General features: G+C 39.4%; 1 protein-coding gene across 1 annotated transcript in view; it reads right to left on the reverse strand.

Annotated features, from left to right (window-relative positions):
- Positions 1 to 6,561, reverse strand: part of ccdc88b (coiled-coil domain containing 88B) — a 36,493-nt gene extending 29,932 nt beyond the window's left edge. Inside the window, exons 1-5 of the mRNA XM_062999997.1 lie at positions 6,426 to 6,561; positions 2,983 to 3,116; positions 2,789 to 2,897; positions 1,235 to 1,304; positions 83 to 141 (exon numbers count right to left, since the gene is read on the reverse strand). Of these exons, the coding sequence (XP_062856067.1) occupies positions 83 to 141; positions 1,235 to 1,304; positions 2,789 to 2,897; positions 2,983 to 3,116; positions 6,426 to 6,485 (432 nt within the window). The 5' untranslated portion in view covers positions 6,486 to 6,561. The remainder of the gene's footprint in view (positions 1 to 82; positions 142 to 1,234; positions 1,305 to 2,788; positions 2,898 to 2,982; positions 3,117 to 6,425) is intronic.
- Between the last annotated feature and the right edge of the window lie 4,315 nt (positions 6,562 to 10,876).

Below are 10,876 nucleotides of genomic sequence, written 5' to 3' on the forward strand. Positions count from 1 at the left end.
TTAAATAACTCTGAATAAAAATGCAATCTCTTCTTCACATGTAGAAATATTGTTTTGTGGTAAAGGCACACATTATCATTACCTGTACAGCACATCCCAATAACAGCAAAAGCAGCCTTCGTACTTCCTCCAGAGCGCCCTCTGTTGGTTACACACAAGCGCAATAATTATTGTTTTAGTTAATGACACAGCCATGAGCTAGCACTTGGTAAAATTCAGGGGATGGACAAAATAACAGAAATCTCTAACAATACATTCATATGAAGAAACTAATGAAAAGTGGCGTTCTGCTTTGCCTCCAAAAATGATTTTAGTCTAGACAACCACTTCACTTGACTACGATCATGGTCAAGAGGGAGGAATGCGCAATAAACAGGCAGCTATCCATCTCAAGACAAAACACACATATTTATTCATTTACATCAGAGGGAGGGTGGCACAATGGCTCAGTGGGTAGCAATGTCGCCTCACAGAAAGTAGGTCCTGGGTTTGATACCCAGGTGGGGCGGTCTGGGTCCTTTCTGTGTGGAGTTTGCATGTTCTCCCCGTGTCTGCGTGGGTTTCGTCTGGGAGCTCCGATTTCCTCCCACAGTCCAAAAACCAGTTGTGTAACCAGTAACTACCTGTTCTGTCATGAATAAAAGTGTAAAACATGACGTTAAAATCCTAATACACAAATATCAAAGGGAAATGTACAGTTCCTAATCTACCTTTAGCAGGAGAAAAACGCATGCAAACACCAAAAGAAAGCAGACAAAACTCCTTACAGTTACTAGAGGCAAGGATAAAACCCAGGTCCCCAATACCTGAGCCTGCCAATAATTTTCATATCTGATGACAGGGTGGCCATAAAGGGCTCTTGACTTTATTCTTTGACTTAATCTAACCACTCTTTAATAATATTAGCATTATACATGGAAGCATTATCACATCAAAAACGAGAACAACCATGCAAAGCAATCACTGAACCCAATGATTTCCACCAGATGTTCTACAAATGCAATATGGGCACCCACTGTTAGCTGTTTTGTTGCATCTCACATACCAAAAGTGACGTTTAACACACCTAAAACAACTTACATGTGCAGCTGTATTCATTATAGCAGTTACATCACTTAAAAGACAAGCTTCAATTTATGTGGTGTTTCTATTATGTTGTTCAAACAGTGTATGTTCAAATAACGTAATAGAAAACAAAGAAAACTGGGATTAATAATCAGACTGATTAGCTCACCTGTAAGAGGATCTCTTCCTAAAACAGCTATGTTGGGAAGAGGCATCAGAACCAACTGCTGTAGATTTTCCTAATAATTGTACAAAGATAGATAAAGAAAATAAACCAATGGTGGTTGAAAAGCCCTTATATAACATTACTTGGGTCATCTGTTAGAACTGAAAAAAGTGGGTGATGGAACTCATTTGTGTGGACTGTTGTGTGTATCATTGAGTGTATCACCAAAGCAAATTCCTCGTATGTGTAACATACCTGGCGAAATAAAGTGATTCTGATTCTGATTCATTTAAGATGCTACAATAGCATTACAACATTATCATTGTCATTTCCAATTCCTAATTAAGAATCTGCTAAAGCCTGCACAATCTGATCTGATCAAGGACAGCCGGATCATTGCATGTCTTCTCCAACACGTTCAATCTACGGCCACTTCTTATCACTTGCCAGTGTTGGATTCCCACACAGAGCTGTATCATGTACAGAGTGCCGCACTAAGCTCCATGAGACTCCACGTACTTGCACAGACACCCAGGCAATTGGCATCCTGGACAGTGAAAATCGCATCGGCAGCATGAAGGGACCCCGTCTGACCTTCCCTTCCTCAAACATGGCCAATTGTGTTTGTGTGTTGATATTCGGCTCTGAAGGGCAGTGTTTACAGTTTATGTTTTTATTATTCAGCATTAAATATTAAATTAACTTTAAAAATGATAAATGAATCAAATAAACAGTCAAAATAGTAAATGCGCATTAAAATGTGCAAAATTTCAGTTTTCTGAAGAGCATGGTCATTTATTTATTACTCTAAAAAAAAAAACATGGGATTTAACCAGGGGTGTGCACACTTCCACATAAGACTAGCAGTAAATAGACCAGTTTACACTAAACAGTTTTAAGTAAAACATAGGAAAGTTAAAATATAAAAAAGTACAAAAGTAGTTATTTCATATCTATGAGAACTGTAATCTCACATTTGCCTCTTTTGCCAGCAAAAAAAAAAACATAAAACAAGAAGTGAAACATCCAAAAAACAAAATGACCAACACAGTTCCGCTGTGTCACACTAAACAGGGTTAAGAACAAACTGACAGGTGACCTGAACTAATTTCTTGTTTAGTGTACACAACAGCACATGCAGCAGCAGAACCAGTATTTTTGTGCTTAGATATTTCATCTTATATTTTGGAATTGTGCACGTCCAATCTGTACACATCGCTAAAAATATTATTGTTTATTAACCTCAGGTAAACTGAAAGCAAAAACAGCACAGGAAGAATAAAACAACACTGCCCAGGCCCAGTTTCCTTCAGATTTATTATTGGAACATGACATTTATCTTACACGTCTGCTGTGTGATTACCACTAACAATTCTATTTCTATGTCCCGAAGAAAACCCAGTTGCTGGGCCAGTCTCAAATAAAGTTAAAGCATATTCTGCCTAAACAAAACTGAAATAAAACTAATTGTACAACCATAATAATGCAAGCAGTAACAGTTTAAAGTATTTTTTTCTGTTGATGGCAATCAGAATTTCACAGAGTAAGCTCTGATACCTGATAGTAGGATCTCAAGTGGCGGTTGAGGATGGAGAAGTTCTGAACTCTGAGAATCTTGTCATCACCTACGTTGCGGTAGATCTGCTCTACTTTTGGATTAGAATCACTGAAAAAAACAAGTATCAAATCCAAGTCAGTTTTTCATAGAGTTTACTTTTTAATTGTACTGAATTTCTAAGACTGTGTATTACATAATTCTCATGACTTCATTGAGGTACACTCCATTGGTGAGGCGCAGGTACTGTCTAAGTGCATTTTGGGAGTTGGAGTTGACTTCCATGTAGTCCTGACCATCGTCACCAACCATGTCCTCAAACAAATATACCTAAGAAAATAGACATGCATCATAATTATACAGACTTCAACACTTACCAAAAGAATATCCACAATTTCAGTTCTCAGTTTACTGATTATTACATTTACATGTTGTAGTGTTCCATTTATATAATTTATAATATCTAATATTTGTAGAAAGGGTGCAGAGTAGGGTTGTTGGCAGATTACATAATTTGTCATAGATATACAGGGGTTGGACAATGAAACTGAAACACCTGTCATTTTAGTGTGGGAAGTTTCATGGCTAAATTGGACCAGTCTGGTGGCCAATCTTCATTAATTGCACATTGCACCAGTAAGAGCAGAGTGTGAAGGTTCAATTAGCAGGGTAAGAGCACAGTTTTGCTCAAAATATTGCAATGCACACAACATTATGGGTGACATACCAGAGTTCAAAAGAGGACAAATTGTTGGTGCACGTCTTGCTGGCGCATCTGTGACCAAGACAGCAAGTCTTTGTGATGTATCAAGAGCCACGGTATCCAGGCTAATGTCAGCATACCACCAAGAAGGACAAACCACATCCAACAGGATTAACTGTGGACGCAAGAGGAAGCTGTCTGAAAGGGATGTTCGGGTGCTAACCCGGATTGTATCCAAAAAACATAAAACCACGGCTGCCCAAATCACGGCAGAATTAAATGTGCACCTCAACTCTCCTGTTTCCACCAGAACTGTCCGTCGGGAGCTCCACAGGGTCAATATACACGGCCGGGCTGCTATAGCCAAACCTTTGGTCACTCGTGCCAATGCCAAACGTCGGTTTCAATGGTGCAAGGAGCGCAAATCTTGGGCTGTGGACAATGTGAAACATGTATTGTTCTCTGATGAGTCCACCTTTACTGTTTTCCCCACATCCGGGAGAGTTACGGTGTGGAGAAGCCCCAAAGAAGCGTACCACCCAGACTGTTGCATGCCCAGAGTGAAGCATGGGGGTGGATCAGTGATGGTTTGGGCTGCCATATCATGGCATTCCCTTGGCCCAATACTTGTGCTAGATGGGCGCGTCACTGCCAAGGACTACCGAACCATTCTGGAGGACCATGTGCATCCAATGGTTCAAACATTGTATCCTGAAGGCGGTGCCGTGTATCAGGATGACAATGCACCAATACACACAGCAAGACTGGTGAAAGATTGGTTTGATGAACATGAAAGTGAAGTTGAACATCTCCCATGGCCTGCACAGTCACCAGATCTAAATATTATTGAGCCACTTTGGGGTGTTTTGGAGAAGCGAGTCAGGAAACGTTTTCCTCCACCAGCATCACGTAGTGACCTGGCCACTATCCTGCAAGAAGAATGGCTTAAAATCCCTCTGACCACTGTGCAGGACTTGTATATGTCATTTCCAAGACGAATTGACGCTGTATTGGCCGCAAAAGGAGGCCCTACACCATACTAATAAATTATTGTGGTCTAAAACCAGGTGTTTCAGTTTCATTGTCCAACCCCTGTACATCACAATCACCAAAGTAGCAGAAAAAATCATATTTATTTATGACTTAAGATTTTATTTATGACTTAAGATTCTATATTTACTATGTAAGGTTGGATTAACAACCTTAACAAACAACAGTAGAGTTCTTTTGGGGGGAGGTGAATGCCAATAAGCACTGTGACCATATTAAAATATATATAAAATATAAATAAACCTTTAAATTTTCACCGTTGGACTGTTTTTCCCAACCTAAATTAACATGGACTTTACTGAAACTGGACTTTAATTTTGTGTTATTGTTAGTGTTTTGTCAAAAATACATAGTCATGATTTATTAATCTGTTAATGTCAGTTTTAGTTATATAGAACAACAACAGCAGTTTTAATCTGAATAGATTTAGTCATTGTACCTTGGTGCAATGGTTAACATTTTGTTGTGCTTATGTTTATGGCATTTTATCCAGTGTGACTTACTAAATCCAAAGCAAGCAATTATGGGTTACGGGCCTTACTCTGTGGCCAAACATTGTTCGCTTAGCAGTGGTGAGGCATGAACCAGAAACTTTCTGAGCATTAGTCCCGTCCTTTAACCACTGAGCTAACAGCTGTTTATACTATTTTAAGTTAAATAAAATATCTGAAAAACATGATGAAACAGAATTGTTATAAAAGTTTTATCACAGAAAGTGTATTTTAAGTTTTAAAAATAAGTCTTAGTCATGTTATGAACACACCCAAGACTCATTTACTCGCTCCCATCCTCATTGTTCACACATTCTCACCTCACAAACCTTTCATATTAGAGCCCCTTCAGAATTACAATTAATAATACTTTAACAAGCTAATGTGTCAGGACTACATTGCTAAAACATAATATAAAACTTGCAATTTAATAATTTATGGTGTTAATACAGATTGGAGTAATGCTTTAATATGTTAAACCAGTTCTATTGCCAGTGAACTATGTACCAACATGACATATTTTGCAAAAAATCAGAAACACAAAATAGAAGGTAAAGCAAAGTAATGTCTTTTTAATATTGTGTTTATACATCAATATACTTTAAGACAGTATACCACATTCTGTTGCCTTCATGTGCCTTGTTAGAATATATAAATGTAAAAAAAACTCAATCTGCAGAACAGAATGAACAAATTATAATCAAAAGGTTATACTCCAAATTGTTACCTTTAGGTATCTTAATTTTATTGCTATTTTACACATGTACAGTTGAAGTCAAAACTTTACATGCACTTTGATGGATATATCATAGCAGCCTTTGGGATGTCAGTTGTTAAGCTGTTGTGTATTTATATTATATATTGTTCTGGGTCTTCAGAAAATGTGAAAAAGTATGATAGACAAAAATAAACACACTGCAGCCCAGATTATTAATTTGGTGTTGATAAATTCAATAATCTTTTAAAACGTTGTGGAATGGCCTTCAGTTCGATGATTAGCTGGGCATTTGTGTGCTCATATAAATAGGGGAATTTTGAAGGCTATTTTGACAGAACCCAATACAAAGTACATGAAACAGAGGTCTCTTAAGACTGTTACCTTTAGGTATCTTTAAAAGATTTATTGAATATAGTTCAACAGGCCATCGAGTTTAACCTGTTTCCTCAATGACTCAGAAAGAAAACACTTGTACAGACTAACTCATGTACCAACAACTCTCTTCCTCCCTAAACCCAAACTATTTACATTAAATACTGCAAAAAAGGAACATAAACCCTGCACACATTTAGGTGTAATAAAGTACACCGTTTTAGAATGTGTTTTGTCATATACAGCTGCAGTAACATTAATTATTATAAATTCAAACATGGTCAGAATGATTGTATAAGACATACCCATGTAACAAGTGCGCTCCCCATAAACTCTTCTAACATTTCCGTGAAGTTCTCGTCCATCTTGTTTAAACCTCAACAGGTGGCTGTTAAAATTATCCTTCATATGAAAGTTTCCACAGGAAATGAAAGTATGTAGTTAGAGTTAATCAAACAAACTTTTTAAACACTACTAAAGTAAACTATTTTGCCTGGTGGTGTAAAACCGTTAGCTCGCATTTTTGACGCCACTGCCCTTCTGCTTTTCTGACACGTTGTGTAAGATGCGGAATCTGGTGCGCTGTTACACCAGAACTGCGCTGATCTTAGCGCTGTTCCTCCTACTACACTCATCTCTGTACTGTAACTCTCACTGCGCTGCTTTCACCCGTGTAATGGAAAGAAAAAGCTCGAGTGGTGTTACTGTGTTAGCAGGTTTAAGGGAAACTCCCCGCCTCAGGCACAGCTTGCGATAACTTTTCATTTTTCCCGGTGGAAATTCAACAATTGTCACGGTGACACCACTGTTAGGATGATGAGGGTCCCAAGTTTGACTTCATAGCGCCATCGAGTGGTGGAACATGGACTAGTGTAACGTCAATCCTGCTAAAAACTGAGGAGAGAAAAAACGTCACTGATCAGCATTGTATACAGAAGTCCAGAAAGGTCACGTGTGTTATGTTTTATTTTTATCTCCTGATCTCAAGATAAAAAGAAGCTTTCTTGAGATCACTACTTCTTTTTACCTGTGTTCTCACAATAACAAATGTTGCGTACACTCTACCTAAGCTGGTTAATCTTTTAAGCGACGAGCACTAATTTGGAAATTGTTTAGCTCTGATAAGCATACAGTTACTCTTGTGTCAGTCCCTGATCAAATTAAAAATGAATGCATGGATCCATGATGTGATGTACAGGGGTCATTCCTGGGACCTTAAAACTTTTTGAAAATGAAACACTCTTTTAATTATTTGTTTTTCATGTTTTTTTTCCCATTTTTAATTATAAAAAGGACATGTTATACTTTTCCAAACTAATATTGGTCAAGCTAAATTACACATGCACCTCATATACACTGTGACGTCCACCCTGTTACGTACTAGGTTGTAACAGGGTGGACCATAACAGGGTGGATATTCTGACATAAAATTAGCCATTAGCTAGCGAGTGAGCAAAACCATGCTAGCATACAAGTGATTTCAGACAAAGAATTCTCTGCTTTTTAGTATGATTATTTTTTAAATTATCAAATCATATTGCTTTTTGTCATATATCCCATAACAGGGTGGACATGTTATGGTTGACCATATAAGACTTTTAGGATAAAATGTGGAAAAAACAACATTAAAATGAGGAGTTAGCCACTCATCTTCCACAGTTGTTTTCCCTCCAAAAAGATCTTCATTTGCTCTTCATTTTTAGAGACAGTAGTAAGAAATAACAGGATGGACAGCAACTTGAGGATGTGATAGCAATAAAATGAAACTCATAAAGAAAAAAAAATCCAAGGTTTAGAGGGACTTAAGCAAACCTTTTAAACAGTATTGAAAGACTGAGATATTTTCATGATTAAACCTCATATATCCATCACTAAATCAGAATGTACAGCACTGGGGACATGGGTATCTGGTATCTAAGAGATAAAAACAGTATGTATACAGTAATTTTATTGGGGGGGGGGGGTAGAAAACATTGTGTTTAGTATTTGAAAGTGTTAATCTGATTACCAAAAAATTGTGAACACAAAAAACTTTTGTTATCTTGAGATCTGGACATCCATTTGCTGGTTGCTGGTCCAAAACAATGTCTTATGCCAAATATGGTCTACTGCTGGTTTAAACTGAGCTGGCTTTATACTGGATTAGTTAATAGGAGAGAAATGGTTTATCCAGGGTGTGGACAGATAGTTGTACAACACAGCTAAATCACTGGAAACATTTAGGCCAGGTGGCTCAGACAAGCACTTCCTTCAGTGCATCGAGGACCTTGGTGTCTCAAAAAGTTGGAATTTATCATTAACTTTGACTGTAAAGCAATAATAAATGGGTCAGTAAACACTGCAAAGTGTTTCTATTCTTGTTTGTTCTCTGACACTCAAGACACTTGAAGGCAAAATTTCACATACAATGTAAGGGACATATCATGAAAGCCTTTGGGATTTAAACAATTTATAAAAAGCTACAGTTGTTCTTTTGTGAGATATTAGAATACTGTTTTTGCCCCAAAACTTATTATTACATTTACATTTACATTTTCAGCATTTAGCAGACGCTCTTATTCAGAGCGACTTACAGAAGTGCTTCCACAGTGAACATTTCATTCCTTAAGTTTAGATAGACAACAGTCGAAGAACACAACTCTGCTAAAACCTGTTAGAACCAAAGTGTCTTTTTTTTTTTTGTTTTTTTGTTTTTTTTAAATGGAAAAGATTGGAATAAAGTGTTAGTAAATAAGTACCAATCAGCCTAAGTGTTTAGTAAAAAGGTGTGTTTTTAATCGTTTTTTAAAGACAGCAAGAGACTCAGCTGTTCGGACAGACAGAGGAAGTTCGTTCCACAATTTGGGCGCTAGAACAGAGAACAGCCTTGATGCTTGTCTTCCTTTAGTCCTGGATGGAGGCTCAAGTCGAGCTAGACTAGAGGCTCGGAGGTTGCGTGGTACAGAGCGGGGTTTGATTAGACCCCGAAGGTAGCTTGGGGCTGGTCCATTTTTGGCTTTGTAGGCGAGCGTCAGTGTTTTAAACTGAATGCGTGCAGCTACAGGAAGCCAGTGAAGAGAACGCAGCAGTGGGGTGATGTGGCAGTGTTTGGGCTGGTTAAAGACCAGACGGGCAGCTGCATTTTGAATGAGCTGTAAGGGTTTAATAGTGGCCATGGGAGCTCCTGCCAGGAGGGAGTTGCAGTAGTCCAACCGAGAGATTACAAGTGATTGCACCAGAATCTGGGTAGCTTCTCTGGAGAGAAATGGCCGAATCTTCCTGATGTTGTACAGGAGGAACCGGCACGATCTCGTCATGTTGGCTATATAAGGAGAAAAGGTCAGCTGGTTATCCAGGACAACACCAAGACTTCTTACCTTATCAGATGGTCTAATCTGGAAGTCATCCAGAGAAATGACTAGGTCCTGGGTTGGAGACAGATCTCCAGGAATGAGCAACATCTCTGTCTTGCTGGGATTAAGTTTTAGATGATGAGCTGACATCCATTGTGAGATATCTCGCAGACATGCTGAGATGCGAGCTGAGACTTGTGTGTCTGAAGAAGGAAATGACAGAACAAGCTGAGTGTCATCTGCATAGGAGTGGTAGGAGAAGCCATGGGAGGCTATGACCTTACCCAGAGAGCGGGTGTAGATAGAGAAGAGAAGTGGGCCAAGTACAGAGCCCTGAGGAACACCGGTTGAGAGAGTGCATGGGGTAGATGTGGATCCCCTCCATGACACTTGGTAGGAGCGCCCTTCCAGGTAGGAGGCCATCCATTGCCATGCTGAACCTGTTACTCCAAGGTTGGAGAGAGTGGTCAGGAGAATGCCGTGATTCACTGTGTCGAAGGCTGCAGAGAGGTCAAGAAGAATAAGAACAGATGACAGTTTGGCTGCTTTGGCTGCATGAAGCTTCTCAGTAACAGCTACAAGTGCTGTTTCTGTAGAATGTGCTGCCTTGAAGCCAGACTGGTACTGATCGTGGAGGTCATTCTGAGTAAGAAAGGCAGATAGTTGGTTATAGACAGCACGTTCAAGAATTTTGGATAGAAAAGAGAGGAGTGAGACAGGTCTGTAGTTGTTAATGTCTGTAGTGTCTAGTGTAGGTTTCTTAAGAAGGGGAATGACCTGAGCCTTCTTAAAAGCAGTAGGGACAACATCTGATGTCAGGGAGTTGTTGATGATGGGTGTGATGAAGGGGATTAGGTCCTGCGAGAGGTCTTTGAGGATGGTGGATGGTATAGGGTCAAGTGTGCATGTAGTGGGATTGCTGGATGAGAGGAGCTGTGTAACCTCATCCATGGTGAGTGGGGTGAAGCTGGTGAGTGTGTTGGTGGGTTGAGGGTCAGTTGAAAGTGGGTCAGTCGGAGACAAGGATTGATTGATTTTGTCAATCTTGTCCTGGAAGAATGTTGCAAAGTCAGTAGCAGTGAGAGAGGCAGAAGGGGGAGGGGGAGGAGGGTTCAGAAGAGAGGAAAAGATAGCATGAAGCTTACGTGGGTCAGCAGCAGATTGTTCAAGCTTGGCTTTGTAAAAAGATGTTTTTGCAGCAGTCACATCAGATGAGAACCTGGACAGCAGATCGTGGTAGGAGTGGAGATCAACACCAAGCTTAGATTTCCTCCACTTTCTCTCAGCTGCCCTCAATTCTCTTCTGTTGCTGCGCAATGCGTCTGAAAGCCAAGGAGCAGGGTGAGAAGGTTTTCCTCGTTTGAGGGTAGGAGGACAGAGCTGATCGAGGGATGTTGAAAGAGAAGAAAGTAGAGTATTAGTTG

The sequence above is a fragment of the Trichomycterus rosablanca genome, chromosome 8 (genome assembly GCF_030014385.1).
Source record: "Trichomycterus rosablanca isolate fTriRos1 chromosome 8, fTriRos1.hap1, whole genome shotgun sequence".
Taxonomy (NCBI): Eukaryota; Metazoa; Chordata; class Actinopteri; order Siluriformes; family Trichomycteridae; genus Trichomycterus; species Trichomycterus rosablanca.